The sequence below is a fragment of the Benincasa hispida genome, chromosome 8 (assembly GCF_027475165.1).
Source record: "Benincasa hispida cultivar pf3 chromosome 8, pf3_genome.v1.1, whole genome shotgun sequence".
NCBI lineage: Eukaryota > Viridiplantae > Streptophyta > Magnoliopsida > Cucurbitales > Cucurbitaceae > Benincasa > Benincasa hispida.
The window spans coordinates 62,169,303-62,186,117 of record NC_143485.1 but is presented as its reverse complement, the minus strand read 5'-3'; the positions used below and the strand labels follow the sequence as shown (position 1 = coordinate 62,186,117).

Here is a 16,815-nt window from a genome sequence, read left to right as displayed (position 1 = left end):
AAATAAAATATCTCATATTTCATAAACAATAGTGGAGAAAATATCTCAAATTATTACATTACAAGTGTTTATTCATACAGGTGTTTACAAACTACAGAACCTTACAAGAGTTTAGGGCATCAACCCCAACACAATAAATATTCTAATTCATTAATTTTGGTTGTAACTAAAGCATGTTCATACAATAATAAGAGGGTTTCAAGCAATACCTCTATAGAACCTTTAGAATCTCGATTCTCAGCTGCAAAACTTCTACAAATCTTGTTGTGAACCACCTCAAGATCTTCCCCACTATTCTTTTGGAGTTTTAGATTGAATTGTGGGACTCAAGATAAGCTTGAATGAAGAGAACTTGGAGAAGAACTCATTGCAATAACCCACTTGAAGAACAACTTTTTGAACTTGAATTTTTCAGCAAAACTCAATTGATGCATGCCTCAATTTCACATCTTCTCTATTTATCGTAGGGCTCTCATACAAAGAAGATGGCTGCATGAGATGCAGCTCATGCTTGGAATATTGAAGCTTGAGTCAAGTGGGTTTTAAGAGAGCAAATTGAAGGTGATAATGGAAAAACCCATAATTCCATTTTGTGTTTTTCAATTTCAATTTTGATTTCTAAAATCAATTTGATTCCAAAATTGAAAATATTATTAATTTTACAAAATTAATTTCAAAAATTAATTTTCTAATAAAATTAATAATAAATAATTAATTAAACAATTTAATTAATTCTAATTAATTTAATATCAAATATTAAATTAATTTTACACAAATTCCACCTTCATGAATTAATTAATTCTCCAATTCCATTTAATTCTAATTTGAACGTTTCAAATTAACTTATCATGCTACTCTAAAGCTAATCCATTTACGAGCTAGTAGGGGGACCTCACGGATCTACAGATCATGGGCTCCAATGATCCGAGATTAATTGGATAAACTCATTACATCGAATTAACCCTCATTAATTAATTGATGGGTTACTCTAGTAAAGGTCATAGTTGCACTCCCCACACTGTAGATATATTATGTCTACTCGATATAACTATGATTAGTAAGTTAACCCTTCACAGGTTGTTCATAATAACAGTTGCATCAAATATCTATTTTACCCCCGAGATTACTTCTTACTCCTTAAGTCCCACTGATCCTCTAATGAACAATTGATTTTTTATCCGATCAACAAATTGAGTCCCTCTCGAGCCAGTAAGAGGGTGGGGCCCCTTGTTCAAGACTCAGAATCAACACTTAAGGGAACAACCTCTCTACTATCCCTAAAAGTGGGTAGGAGCGAATATCATCTTACACCTTATGTCCCCAACTATCTACTCGGTCTTACCCTTGAAATGGAGGTTTACACCATGCAAATCTAAGGATAATCCCGAATAAATAGGAGTTCATAGTTAGCTCAGGATTAAGGTCAAGTTACCTAGGTCATCACTTTGAAATAGTTAGTCTTATACAGTAAACAACGTTATAAAGTAAGAGTGACTTATTTCGTGGTCCGATCTTGTACAAATCCATTGCATAGGACGCTCCCACTTCTCATGTCATAACATGTACGAATTAGGATCATATTGTTTGTAGCACTTTACAACTCTTTGTAACAACTACAAAGTGGGCCGCTTCTAATAGTGTTATCAGAATAAAGCACCCAACCTCATTCATATACTATAGATCATTTTAACTATTTACTCGAACCTAATCTACTTTTATGTCTTCACATAAAATTCAAATACTCATGTAATAGTCATAGGTCTTTTAGTTTATTGGATTTCTAAAACGAAATAAGCAATACATATATTCAATAACAACTTATTGAATTTTTAGAATAAATTTTATTGTTTACAAACCACGAGTTTTAGGACATAAAACCCAACATCTTATACAAACCCCCTTGTATAGAATATCCTCGCTCACATGTCTATACATGAATGATTAGGAATAGATCATTTGTAGCACTTTACAACAATTCTAACACTTACAAGATGGGTCATACTCGTAGTGTCACCAGGATAAGGTACCCACCCTTATCCGTCTACTACAAACCATTTAGGTTATCACTTAAACATGATCCACCCGTATGTCTCTACATACATGTTTAAGCTACAAAATAACCTTGGATGTTAATTTATTGGTTTGTGGTTAATGCAACTAAAATATTGAATAAAATATCATATATTTTATTAAATAGACAATGAGTTTGTTCAATAACATTTACAAACTATAGGACCCTACGAGATTTAGGGCATTAACCCCAACATTATCTAGGCTAATTTATATAAAGTACTTTAAAACTTTGTATTTTTTGTTAAAAATATCCTTGAAATTTTAAGAGTTTCAAAATATCCTTAAACCTTTAAAAAGAGTTTAAAAAAAAAAAAATACTCCTACCATTAGGGGTGGTTGAGCCAAGGTGTTGGAAAGTGTAAAATTATTAACTCTATTCCTTGTTTGGCCTCATGAATTTATAAGTCCCACTATTTCAAAGCATCAACTTATGTCTTACACGACTCCTTACACTATTATGGGGTTGTTTACGGCACTGACTTGAGATAGGGTGTTTGGAGTTCATATATTTGTGGAATGTATACGTATGTGTTTAAGATGCATAATTATTTGGTCTGAGTTCATGTCTATGTTTCAGATGCAGAGTTAAGTTTATATGTCTGAGGTATTTAGTATAGTTTTTTGAACTCTATATAACCTGTTTTTATGATTACAATTTTTGTTTTAAAACTTTTCTATTCAATAATTCTACCCATCTTTGTAGGAATAAAATATGAATTGCAATTTTTTTAAAAAGCTTTTCTTTCTTTCTTTCTTTCTTTCTTTCTTGGGTAATGAACAACAATTAATCTATTATATTTCTTACAAAAGTATGGTTAAATAAAATGAGAAACCAAAGAAAAATCATAACTTTCGATTTCTAATTTTTCTACATGGATTTCATTATCATTTCTTCTTTTTCTTCGTCTTCTTCCTGTTATTGCTCTGTATTTTTATTCTATCATGATTTTTTTTTTAATTGAACCTCTCCCATCATCTTAACAACCAATGAAATGTCACCCATATGTATACAACAATTTCACTTTCAATTCCTCCAAATTTGGAGGATCATCAAAGAACAAATCTTCATTTTTCACTAATTCTTGTAAAAAATGTTCGAGAAAAAAATCTTCATTTATGGTTTTTTTTTTTTTTTTTTGTTATATGTTACATACTTTTCAAGTACATATATACTTTTTGTCTAAATATTCTTAACACTCATTTGATATATGAATTCAATTAAACAATAATATATTTTACAAATTTTTACGTATAAATATTACACTTATTGTAGACAAAATACTATTATTTATATAATCAACAACCCTACAATATACGTTAACAATCACCAATCTTATAATAGTCAGAAGTGGTTGTCAAAGTTGATTTTCATTGGAGTTCGTAATCGGAGGTGGATATTGGAGCCTGAAGTTGGTCACACTAAGGTGGTGTTCTAGTTGGTTGTCAGAGTTTGTCGTCGGAGGTGGTTTTTGGAGCCCGGAATTGGTTGCGCAAAGGTAGTCGTTGAAGTTGACCATCAAAGATGGTTTTTGTCGGAGTTTGTAGTCGGAGATAGTTGTTAGAGCCTGAAGTTGGTCACATAAATGTGGTATTAGAGTTGGTAGCCGGAGTTTGTCATTAGAAGTGGTTGTCGAAACTCCGAGTTGGTTATCGGAGTTTCTCACTCAAAGGTGGCCATCGAAGGTGATTTTCGTTGAAGTTTGTAGTCGGAGATGGTTGTCAGAGCCTACAAAGGTGGTTGTCAGAGTTAGTTATTGGAGATTGTTATTGGAGGTGGTTGCCAAAGTCTAAAATTAATCGTAGGAGTTAAATCATCAGAGTTGTCATCGAAGGTGGTTGTCGAAGCACAGAATTAGTTGTTGAAGTTGGTCGCTCAAAGGTTATCGGCACCCCAAGTTGGTTGTCGAAGTTGTCATCGAAGGTGGTTGTCGGAGCCCAAAGTTAGTTCTCAGAGTGTGATAGGAATATTCGCCTAAGTGGCCGATGGGTGGAAAACTATTAAAAACATTGAAAGAAAGGAGAGTTGGGTGAGTTGGTAAAGTATACCAACTAACTCTATCAATATTTAAAGTTAGTAAGTCAAACATTGGATTGGTATATCAATTTAACTCAACTCATATTAGTGAGTCAAATACCTCCTATGTGTCGCTAAAGTTTATAACTCTCATGCTCCAAACATCCCTACCTAACTCAACTTCATTGGTTGATCTCAAAATAAAAAATAATTAAATAAATAAACTTTCCATTGGTCGTTTTTTTTCCCCTTCAAAAGTCCACAGAACAGTTATCTCAACCGCCGAGGAAGATAATCGGATTGCTAGCAGAAGATTGGTTGAAGAAACAAAGTGGAAATCCATGGCGTTGGGCTCTCTCGGAATTCGTCTTCTTCCAATTTCATCTCCTCCGAATTCCGCTGAAAATCCCTTACCCATCACTTCCCGAAGAGCCATTGTGTTTGCCCCTACTGCTTTAATGGCTTCCCTGCTCGCTTTCCCTGTTCCCACTTACGCCGCTCTTCCCCAACTGCAAGACGACATTCCACAAGAAGAAGATCGAATCGTTGCCCTTTTCCAGGTCCCTCTCTTTCTCTGCGACAATATAATGTCGATTTCTTCAGTTTCATTTCAATTTGGGTCTTGTTTTTATCTGTTTTCTTCTATTGGTTCTCGATTCCAATGTAGGAAACTTCGCCTTCCGTCGTTTACATTAAGGACCTTGAAGTAGCTAAAAACCCTCAAAACCCTTCTGGAGAAGATGAAAATGCCAAGGTCAAAGGGACTGGTTCCGGCTTTGTTTGGGATAAATTTGGCCATATCGTAAGCCCTTCTCTTCTTTGATTCTTACATTTCTTTTTTTTGCCAACTCCATAATCCCCTAGAGAACTTACCTATCTTTGTTCGTTAGCTGAAGCATTTCTTCTTGTGGACAGGTCACTAATTACCATGTCGTTTCTGCATTGGCTACTGATAATAGTGGATTACAGCGTTGTAAGGTTTTGATAGTTAATTACTGTGTTTTGGATTGTTGTGCATTTTTAGTGGATGTTATGCTTGCAGTCTCTAGCCATTATTTCTCAGATTTGGGTGGGTTCTTCTGTAGGTAAATTTAGTTGATGTAAAAGGAAATGGAATCTATAAAGAAGCAAAGATTGTTGGTTTTGATCCAGAGTATGATCTAGCTGTTCTTAAGGTATTGAATCAAGCTTGCTTGTATTTTTCCTTTTCTTTTCCCGCTAGTTTTCTTTATGCTTCTGGTTTGCTTCGTTATGTGAAAACTAGGTGCTGTCAATTCAGGGAATGACTTCACTCAGTTTTGACATTCATGCAATCCCATCTGAAATGGTGCCCATATATAAATTCTCTATTGATGTGCTAATTTAGCTCAAGAGTCGTGTATAGGGCATTCGTATCTTCATTCCCTTCAAAAGGTCTTTGAGAAGCATGGTTATGGATACTAGAATATATATATGACACTCACTCACTCATACACTGACACGTCCTTTTTTAAAAAATCAAAGACATAGACATGGAAAGAACACGTTTATTAACCTTTTTAAACGTCAACAAGTTTATTGTGTATTTATATACTTTAAAAATTGAGTTTAATGTATTTTGATCTAAAGCGTTTTTTTATTCGTCATATATTATTATGCGTCTATTTAGTACATTTAATAAGTGTTTAATATGTGTCGAAAAAATTATGAACCTATATTGACTTTGTACATCTACTGTCAAACACATATTTATTGTGCTGACAAGTGTTCGATATGTATCCAACAAGTGTCGGAGTGTCCAAATGTATAAGCTTCTTTTGTTCTCAAACAAGTAAAGATTATGTAAGATTTGCAAAAGATTACATACAATCTCAATCTTTATTTTGGCCAAGATTCTACCAAAAAAACAAAAAAAAATCAATTGTTTGGATGTATGATTAAAAAGAAGTTAAAATTTTTTATTTGAATCTTGGGTTCGATCTCGGCCGGAAAGGATCGAAAAAAACTATTCTAATGAGTTTTTCAAAAGGATGCTAATTGTAAAAGATGAAAACGTTTTAAGATTTTTGACCATTTGGTGACCTTCATCCCATTTCTATTCCAAATGTGGTGTGCAAATACGGCAGATTGGACAATCTATATTGTCAATCTCTTATGTCGTATCATGATTTGTGTGTTTGAATTTTCCATGTAACATCCAGGTGGAACTTGAAGGACATGAACTAAAGCCCATAGTCTTCAGTACCTCTCGAAATCTACGTGTCGGTCAGAGCTGCTATGCCATTGGCAACCCTTTTGGTTATGAGAAGACACTAACAGCAGGGGTAAGACATCAATAATGTTACTTCCTCCATTTAATTTAAGGAAACCCACTTTGAATTTTCTATTCAAAGGTAAAACTAAATTCCATAGTGAAATACTTCTCTCTAACAATAAACAAATACTTCTCTCTAACAATAAACATAATAATCATAGAAGGTGAGATATCTCTCATCTCAAACGCATTTATGCTTTTATTACCAAAGAACGTTGATGAAGTAAGAGTTTCTCTAAGTGTCACTATCAAGTTTCCTCCTGGTGTTCTTTACAAGTAACAGAGTTATATAGTAGATTGACTAAATAATTGAGAACCGTAAATCATTCAGGGTTTGGATAGCAGGTGATCAGCGGATTGGGTAGAGAAATTCCATCACCAAATGGAAGAGCCATCAGGGGAGCTATTCAGACAGATGCTGCTATTAGTGCAGGTTCATGTTTCAACTTACTGAAATAAGATTTTGCCCATTCAAACACTATTATCTTTTCATGCTGCCTCTATTTCCTCTTGTTAAAGTTATTCTACATCCATCACTCTCATTGCAAGTGTATGCCTTATTATTATTATTTTATTTTATTTTATTTTTTTGATTCCGTGAGTGTTCGGACCAGCTTACGCGCACTTCGACTAATCTCACGAGACAACCTGTCTAACCCTACAACATTTGAGTATCAAGGAAATTCGTAGTATATTAAATCTTAGGTAGATGACCGCCATAGATTGAACCCATGATCCCTTAACCCTTCAGTTTTTTTTTATGTTCCCACTACCACTAAACCAACCCATGATGGTTATTATTGATTCCACTGATCTTGATTCTTTATACTATTGAACAGTTAAAGTTCATGTATATATATACTGGCTTATCTTGATCTTTTCATTCCATCTCTGGTTCATTGCTGGCTGCCCAATTCATCCATTAATAACTATATCTTATTCTTAACTTACCCACATTAATTTTACAGGGAATTCAGGGGGCCCTTTGGTTGATTCATACGGTCATGTTATTGGAGTCAACACAGCAACTTTCACTCGCAAAGGTGAAGGATCTCAATTTCTTCATCTGCCTTAGTTTGTTAGAGGAAATATGATGCATAATATTCCCCACTTATACTTCAAATGTGGCTGATATCTTTGCCTTAGCTTACTAATTATCAAAGCTAACTCAACTTTTTATAGCCACTTGAAAGAACAGTCTTCACAATAGTAAAGAAAATAGAGAACAAGCAAATAATGGTATTTTTTGTGGTTATTGAGTTCAAAGTTGTGTTTATACATATTTGGTTATGCACTGCAGGAACTGGAATGTCTTCTGGTGTTAATTTTGCTATACCTATAGACACAGTTATCCGGACTGTGCCATACCTTATTGTATATGGAACACCTTACAGTGAGAGATTTTGAACAAAGTTTTACCATCTTAAGAGAACACAGTAGCCATTCATGCAGCTCCAACTCCTCTCCAAGACCATAGACCAAATTGTAAATGACACTTTGCTAATATAAATGAATTTTGCTTTCTCAAGTGTATTATCCTTGTGCATTTCAAGATCATGGTCTGGATCGTGAATAATTATTTGCTGTGTTATTCTTCCTTCTCTCTGTTGGGTAATTCTATTATTGAAGCTAATATTTATTAAATGCAATGGGAAGAGTTTGAATGATTGCTAGTTGGCTTAATAATGTCCTTGATAAGCTCTTAGCATCAATACATTTGAGTTCCAAGGCAAGTTTAAAAATGAAAATAAAATTTAAAAACCTACTTTCTTGAAGCATTTGAAATCTGGCTTAAAACTTCGAAAACATTTATAAAAAAACAGGTAAGGAAGCAAATATAGCCATATTGAGCAAAGATTAACAAAACCATTTGGTTAAATTGTAAACAATATTCTTAAGCTTTGCCCTTCTTAAAAAATATTCTGAAGCTTTCCCCTTTGTTTCCAAATTACCCAACCACTTTCAAAAGTTGTAACACTACGATTATCCTTGACCTTTCATTATAAACATTTTAAAATTACCATTGAAGAACGCAATGTTAGATTGACACACAATTTAGATTATTGTCACGCGATTCCAAATCCTAATTTTCTCTAGTCTTTATAAAATGTCAATAGTAATATTGTTACTTTTGGAAGAATAAGAGAGGGACGAGAGATACATTAGAAACAAGGGACAAAGCTCATATATATTTTTTATGATTTGATTAAATTATCTCTATATCTAACAGGCAAATGGAGTTCCAATTATTAGAGATGTATATGGATTGGGTTGGGTTGAAGGTATTTTTTTGGACCAACTCAAAAATTCGAGTTGATTTGATTGGCAATCTAAACAACCCAAATAAAGTTTCCAACCCAACCCAACCCTTAAAATTTGGATTTGATTGGATTGTCGGGTTATAACTTGTTTTTTTATTTTTAATAAAAAAATATTTAAATTTATATACTGCAGGACTAATAACTAAAATCTCATAAAATTAATATGCTAAATACCAAATATCTATGATATCTATTGTAAACTTTAAACAAGACAAATATCCTAACAATTTTAAAAGAAAAATATTAAGAATTCAAAAATTAATCAATACAAAGAAATCAAACTTTAAACAAAGAAGAATAATCTAGGTTGACCTAACCCAACTCGAATTATATACAAAGATGCAAATTAGACATTATTTTAATTGAAAATCAAGTCATCTATAAAAACAAGAAAAGAATAAATACTACACCTTTGGTAACTATTTCGTTTTGTTTTTTGTTTTTAAAAATTTAACTTATTTTATCCACATTTCTTATAATAATTTACATCTTTCTTAATTACAGTAGTTGAATTCTTAACCAAATTCCAAAAACAAAAACATATTTTTGAAAATTACTTTTTTTTAGTTCTCAAAATTTAACTTGGTTTTTTAAACCACGGGTGAAAAGTAGATAAAAAAAAAAAAGAAATTTTGGAGTAGAAATAGTATCCATAGACCTAATTTTCAAAAACAAAAAAACAAATAAAAAGAAAATGATTACCAGACGGTCCTAAAAAAAACTACCAATTTAAAAAACAATCTCTATCGAGCCTCAAGATTTCTTCGGCAATCTATTTAAAGGTTCTATCTTGCATTGCAATCTTCAACTTGATAAAGAAAGTGAGAATGTGCACTGATTATTCAGAGTCTATCAAGGGAAACAAAACGTATTTCCTAATCCCATGTTTCTACCAAAAACATCATATTGTTTTACTATTTTTCTGTAGTAATAGAAACAGTCATAAACATTCTCATCAAACAAGTATGCAGATTTTTTTTCATCCCCTCATAAACTCAGGTTTGATCTTATTTGCTAAACTGATAGCATTGCCAATTTTTCATCAATGGTACTATCTATATGACAAGATACACGGCAAGAGTTGGGTATAAGAATAAGACCAAGGCACCGTTGTTCCATTGGAGAAGGCGAGCTATGCCGAGTGCTACGATACTCTACTGCATCTTGGAGGATAATATTTCCTTGCTTGTCAATGCAGTAAAAGCTGCCCAAGAAAAACCTTCCATCTTTAATACCTATGAGCATTCGACGGAACAACAGCCTTCTCACCTTTCCTACACGATCTAAACTCTCTGGGTTAGACTCAACATTGCTCCCATCCTGAACCATGGATCCTTCTGATTCTTGTTCCATCTATGGTTACTTCAACTGATCCCTATAAGTGGAAATGTAGATGTAGTTGATGAGCAAGACCAATTATATTATCAGAATTGCAACTAAAGCCAGTGTAATCTGAGTGAAAAAGGGGGTTCCATTCCAATTATCGGAATGAGAAGGATTGAAGATTTTGTGAAAAGAGGAAAAGATCAAAGCTGTAAAAGTAATGAATGTTAAACACAAGAAACACAATTCACTCTAAAAAGAAGGGAGCATGCTCTATAGCATCAGCAAGGAATGAAAAACTAATGGAAGGAAAATATCAGGTCTTAATCACAATTCCATTATAACAAACATCGTCCTTAAGAGCTGAATACAATTACGCAGAGAACTGTATTCACCATAAGAACAATTCCCATATGAAGAACTACCACATATAAGGGCATATGCAAGCAACAAGTAATGGATAGCAATGATGATAACTCTACCAGAGATCATGATATAAGATACCTAACCCACTTTAATTATCTAGTTATCTCAACCAAGAAAAGCAACACTATAGAGTGAGCCTATGAATTGAACAAAGAGCTAAAAAGAATGTCTCTCACAATCACCATTAGAGATGATATTGAAGGAGGCCCAGTTGAAGGTACAGAGGGAGGAGGAAAGTGAAGGAATAAAGAGAACAACTACTCAATTGGACTAAAGCTATTGACATGACTAATTAACGCAAGTTGTGACCCTTTTGGGCACGACTGTTTCAACAAGGGTAGGGTAAAGCAAAAGCACATTTTCCTTTGAACTAAAGGAAATAGTTAAAATTAAAATGGTTATGGCAGCAGATTTCAAAGCAATTCTTGGTAAGGAATTAGAATCAACATTCACTAGCAACCTTCAATAATCAAAGTTATTAGAATCAATCCAAACAAATCTCACCTTTTCACTAGGCCTTCTTTTAGAATTTAGAGCACAGATTACATGCATCGAGAAGCCAGCAAGGTATGAAGTATGGAACATAGAAAAAAAAAACAAATCATAATAACTAATAACCGTAGACCCACCCATCCATGCAACCATCCTCGAAACTGGCCGACTGATTAGGGTTGTACTTGTTCAATAAGCTGTCAATTGATCATATTTCAAACGTTACAAGTCAAGATTATCACTAATTCCATTTACACAGTATTCTATCAATGTAAGCATCTACTAAAACTTAAAACCCTTAATCTCCAATTTATTATATCAAATGCCCTTCAACCATTGCCCACTCAGAGGCTGGTCTGATTCAGGTTCAATTTCTAACCCAGCATTCAGCCAATTCATGTTCGACCTAACAGAAACCCAGTAATCAGATGGCAGTGAGAAAAGAAACGATCAATTTTGAATCACCTCGAAAGCACGAAGGATCCACCGAAATGGAGTAAGTAGAATATTCAAAACATATTGCTTGGCTAATTAAAACAGAAAAAACAATAAAGATAAAAGCTCCAGAATCATACCCACAGCAGGAAAGGAGAAAGAAGATGGTGGTAGACGGCAGAACAGAGGCGAACTTGGCGGCCGATTCTGTTTCTGAGCTTCTCGTCGACGATGAAAGAGAGTGGAGTAACATCCCATAAATAAATAAATAAAAACTCAAATTCTTAGGAAAAAAAAATCAATTTTTCTTCTCATTTTTTTGTTATATCAATTAAAATAATTTGTATCAGTTTAAATTTTTTTACCTTCATAGATTTCGTTTGAAAAAATCGTGTTTGACACGTGTATCAATTAAACCTATAATTGAACAATTTAAATTATTTATTAATATTACTTTAAAATCGCCCATACATTTTCAAATGTTGAATTAACAAAATAAACTATTAGAATTAATGCATCTTAACCGAGAGTTTAAACTATATCGTCGGTATGGCAACCTAGAGGGGTGAGTAGGGTTTAATCAAATTAATTAAAACTTTTTTCCAAATGAGAACTCAATTAAATAAATTAACAAACTTTTTGCTAACGAGTAATTTAAACCATACATTCATACAAATAAATTCAACTCAAAATAATCAAGAAGTTAATAATAATACTTTAAAGCACCCAATTTGATTCTAATAACAAGATTGACGGTGAATGTAGAAATTTAAGAACTACCAACCAAAATATACAAATATGAACAATTAACTACAAAACAAGTATTGTAATTAATTTCATGTAATAAACTATAATAACACATTAATTACAAATTTAAAGTAGTATAGAGATAGAGAAATTAACATCGAAATTTTTTATAATGGTTCGGTCAAACTCAACGTGTATCCACTTTTCCAAGCACCTCTTGTGATTTTGAATAATACGAGTTCAAGAGGAAACTCAATCTTTTTCATAGATTAGGATCAAATCGTTACAACCCCTCTTTTTTGGGATCGAGAGTAACTTTTGCGAGATGTTTGGAAAAATTAAAGAACATACTTGAGAAAACTCTCTAAAAGAGTGAATTTACAAATTTTGAGCTCACAACAAATCAAGTCTCACAATACATAAACCTCTCTCAAGAATAAAATGAAAATAAGAAAATTGAAGCTTGGAGAGAGAGTAATAATGGTGGTTCATGTAATAAACTATAATAACACATTAATTTCAAAATTAAAGTAGTATAGAGATAGAGAAGTTAACACCGAAAATTTTTATAGTGGTTCAGTCAAATTTGACGTACATCCACTTTTCCAATCACCTCTTGAGATTTTGAATAACACGAGTTCAAGAGTAAACTCAATCTTTTTCATGGATTAGGATCGAACTGTTACAACCCCTCTTTTTTGGGATCATGAGCAACTCTTACAAGATGTTTGGAAAAATTAAAGAACACACCAACTCATTATGTATACAATTCTCTCTAAAAGAGTGGATTTACAAATTTTGAGCTCACAACAAATCAATCCTCATAATACATAGACCTTTTCCCAGAATAAAATGAAAATAAGAAAATTAAAGCTTGGAGAAAGAGTAAAATAGTGGCTTGATGAGGTATGAGGATTGAAAATTAATGAAAGTTGTTTTGATTTTGGGAAATTGTCCAAAATAACCCCATTTACTTTTCACATTTAAAAAATAACACGCTTTATCAATACTCGTTAGAATGGTTTTTCTCGGGCCTTCTCGAATGAGATAGGGCCTGAAATTGAATTTGAAATGTTATGAATTCAAATTATCCAGTTGTTTAAACGGATGAAAATACCTCTGCTTTAAAAAACCTTCAAATACACAGAAGCCATTCCAACTCCTCACCTCACCCGAGATATCCCTACTTTCACCTTGAAATTTTCCTTCTCCATGGTTATTTGCATCCTTAAGCTTCCTTATTATAAAGGTATTTCACTATTTCCTTTGTTTAGTCTATTGTTTCATCTTAAGTTAGAGTTTAGTTGGGGATTTAGAGTCTATCTGAAACATATGAGAAATCTAGGTTTGATATTATCTTTCTTTCAATATTTGGTCCTTTTTTGTGTATGTTGTCCATTATTGATGATTTTTTGGATACTTCATCCTATTTCGATTTAAATCTGTTTGAATCTTAGTGGAGATTCGATGAAGTGGGCCTGAGATTGTTTGAATGTGTCCCGAGATTGGGTGGACGATCATTGAGTTTTCGGCATTTTGTATATGATCTTGGGTAAATGTGCCTCAAGATCATTCTTGAGATCTTATACAGAATGGAAAAACCCTAATCTTGTGGCACGCCGGTGTAAATGGCTCGAGTTCTTTATAATTAACACACAACCTTGGGCGAGTTTTACACTGAGATTTAAGGCATATTCCAAATTTATGTGTATATTTTGTTGTTGTTTTGCCTATTTGATTTTTGAGTTCAATGTCAGGTTTGTGGTCTGTGTGACAGATGACATTGATTCCTAAGATCCATACTTCTGACTATTTTTCGGTAAATCTAACTTGTTGTTCTCATCTGGTAAAAACAGTCTCAAATATTAAGAATAAGTTAACAGCTAGACAGTTGTACATGTTTAGGTAAACTATTTTTGGTCATTTTTTGGATGTTAAGTTAGTTTTTAATGGGCTTTTGGGTCATTACATTCTTTTATCGGATGTACAAAAGGATAAGGAAGACGTCATTAGCTTTAAGTTACTAGGGAAGAAGGTTTCTTTTGAGCGGGAGGAATTTGATATAGTAACGGGTTTGAGATATAGGCCCAGATGTGTAGTTGAGTTTGATCAGGATAGAGCTCTTAGGCTTAGGAAGTTGTACTTGGGCGATAGGTCCAACATGAATGGGACTGAGTTGGACAAAGATTTTCCGGATTATAAGTTCGAGAGTGATGAGGATGCAGTGAAAAGGGCTATATTCTATTTCATCGAGTTGCTATGATGGGAAGGGAATGTAGACAACACATAGCCTAGACCATGTTGGGGTTGATTAATGCGTGGGAGGATTTTTGTAGCTATGACTGGGGTGACATGATGTTTACGAAAACTTTGAGTAGCTTACAAGGTACACTTAAAGTGAAAGTTGCAATGGACAAAAAAAAAAAAAAAAAGCTTGGGAACTATGAAGCACATATACAGATATGTCTACACGATACGGATACGATCGGATATGGCGATTCGTTAATTTCTAAAAAAATTAAGATACGGATACGTCTAAGAATGCGTCAATTTTTATATATTTTTTTTAATATATATATTTATAAAAAAATGAGGATACTGATACGTTGAAGATATATTTTCTTTTTTTTCAAAAAATCGATGATATAGATAAATTTAGCATACAAGTTAATAACAATAACACAAAATAGAATACAAACACTGAAATACAATACAAAAAAAGCAACATCTAAAATGTTGAAGTACAATAGTTAATAAAATGCGATAGAAAAGTGACTCATATTGCAAAGAAGAAGAAGAAGAAGATTAGATGGAGAAGTATGAAGATAAACGAAGAACTTCTTCATTGAATTGTTGAAGATATCTGAATGGTTTATATTTTGGTGAACTTTGTGGGGACTCAAATGTGAAGATGGAGATTAGATGATTCTAGTCTAGGGTATGGTCCATTATTTTTTTTCCTTTTAGTTTTTGTAACGACCCAGATTTGTACGCATACAGGAAATTAAATGTCAAATATTAAGCAGGACGAAATTTTATTTAAAGGGGTGAAAATTTAGAAGGAAAAAAAATGAATAATTGGAAATTGGAAATTTATTGGATTAATTGGAAATTTATTCATTATCCAAAAATAATGAATGAGGGAGCAGAATCATGGAGGATTAATTAGAAGTTGGACGCTAGCTAATTCAGGAGACAACGGGCAGTAGATAACTTTTTGTTTGGGCACTGCTCATTGGAAGAATTGGAGGTGAATTAATTGCCCATATACTCTTAAACTTTGAAAGAGTTAAAAAGAGGAAGTGGAATCCACAATCAGTAAAGGCAACCACGCGTGAAAACAAGCGAGATTAGAGAGAACATTGGAGAGAGCGAGATTCTTAGCGAGACAGTAGGAAAGAGCGGAAGCAGGAATGGGAGCAAGAGCAAAAGCGAAAGCAAGAGTAGGAGCAAGAGAGAGCGAGAGCGGGAGCGGGAGCGAGAGCGAGAGCGCGACGGAGACTAGCAAGAGCAAGAGCGCGACCAGCGAGAGCGAGAGCGAGAGCGGAAGTTACGAGAGCCAAACCAACGAGAAAGCTAAAGAGAGCAAGATTCTGAGAACAAAGAGAGCGAGATTTAGACAGAAGCGTGGATTATGCGTTGAATTTGGCCACGATCTTATAAATTATACATAGAAAAACCCTAAAATTGAATACAAACAAAGAATGATGACGTAAGGGCAAACGTTAGCCAAGAATTAGGTGTCTTATTGAGAGAAATCCTTAAACCCTAAGTAATTTTAAAGAAGCCACCTGTAGGATGATTTGTCACACCGAGAAGAGCTGAAAACTACTATAAATAGGACCCTTTGTTGAAGATTTAACCCATTCTCAAACAAATCTCAGTAACAAAGAATCGTGTGAAAGAGTAAGTGTGAGTGAGGAAGTTCTGTGAGGCTAAAAGAGAAAAGCTCGGGTAAGGTGCTGCCCAAATTTCCTTCTAGTTTAAAAAGGGAAAGCTCTACTGATCAAATCATAAAGAATAATAAGGAATAATTAGATCACAGTCAAAGTAAGTAGTTTATCTCACCCTCTCTTTAAGTGTTCTATGGTAGTGTACCTTTATTATGTTGCATGGTTATGTTAATTGTTATATTGCATTACATGTTTAGAACACGTTTCTCTACAAGGGACCCCATGCATTATGTTTGTTCACGATTATGTTAAAATCAAGTTTTAATTAGGTGTAAGTTATGCTTTCAATCTAATCTTACATTTATGTTAATGGTTGATGTTGGATGCGACTCTGGCCCTACTGACTGCATGACTCGCTAATCATCAGATGGGTTACTTTCCGCTTAAGTCCTCATCTTCCTATCAGGGCGGAGAAATTTATGGGCTGGCAAGGTATGTATGGTTGCACCCCTCTAGTCTAATCTTACGTTTATGTTAATGGTTGATGATGGATGCGACTCTGGCCCTACTGACTACATGACCCGCTAATCATCAGATGGGTTAGTTTCCGCTTAAGTCCGCATCTTCCTATCAGGGCAGAGAAATTTATAGGCTGGCAGGGTATGTATGGTTGCACCTCTCTAGTCCAATATTACGTTTATGCTAATGGTTGATGTTGGATGCGACTTTGGCCCTACTGACTGCATGACCCCTAATCATCAGATGGGTTAGTTATCACTTAAGTCCTCATCTTCCTAT

The 16,815-nt window shown here is 33.8% G+C and overlaps 2 protein-coding genes across 6 annotated transcripts; one reads left to right on the top strand and one right to left on the bottom strand.

The window, feature by feature from the left end:
- The first annotated feature begins 4,260 nt into the window (after positions 1-4,260).
- On the top strand, positions 4,261-7,908 carry DEG5 (DEGP protease 5). Its single transcript, XM_039038048.2, has 8 exons — positions 4,261-4,647; positions 4,755-4,889; positions 5,003-5,065; positions 5,173-5,262; positions 6,268-6,390; positions 6,726-6,813; positions 7,349-7,423; positions 7,681-7,908. The coding sequence occupies exons 1-8, from the start codon at positions 4,429-4,431 to the stop codon at positions 7,785-7,787; spliced, it is 900 nt and encodes a 299-aa protein (XP_038893976.2). The 5' UTR covers positions 4,261-4,428; the 3' UTR covers positions 7,788-7,908.
- Positions 7,909-9,587: 1,679 nt separating this feature from the next.
- On the bottom strand, positions 9,588-11,656 carry LOC120082644 (Small nuclear ribonucleoprotein family protein). Of its 5 annotated transcripts, none has more exons than XM_039037897.2 (4): positions 11,518-11,656; positions 11,239-11,348; positions 11,080-11,139; positions 9,588-10,076 (listed from the first exon to the last, which is right to left on the bottom strand). In XM_039037897.2, exon 4 carries the CDS (start codon positions 10,052-10,054, stop codon positions 9,716-9,718), a length of 339 nt encoding a protein of 112 aa, XP_038893825.2. In that variant the 5' UTR covers positions 10,055-10,076; positions 11,080-11,139; positions 11,239-11,348; positions 11,518-11,656; the 3' UTR covers positions 9,588-9,715. The 5 variants fall into 5 exon arrangements, with proteins under 5 accessions (XP_038893825.2, XP_038893826.2, XP_038893824.2 ...); XM_039037898.2 differs by having other exon boundaries at positions 11,277-11,348; XM_039037896.2 differs by lacking the exon at positions 11,239-11,348 and having other exon boundaries at positions 11,518-11,626.
- Between the last annotated feature and the right edge of the window lie 5,159 nt (positions 11,657-16,815).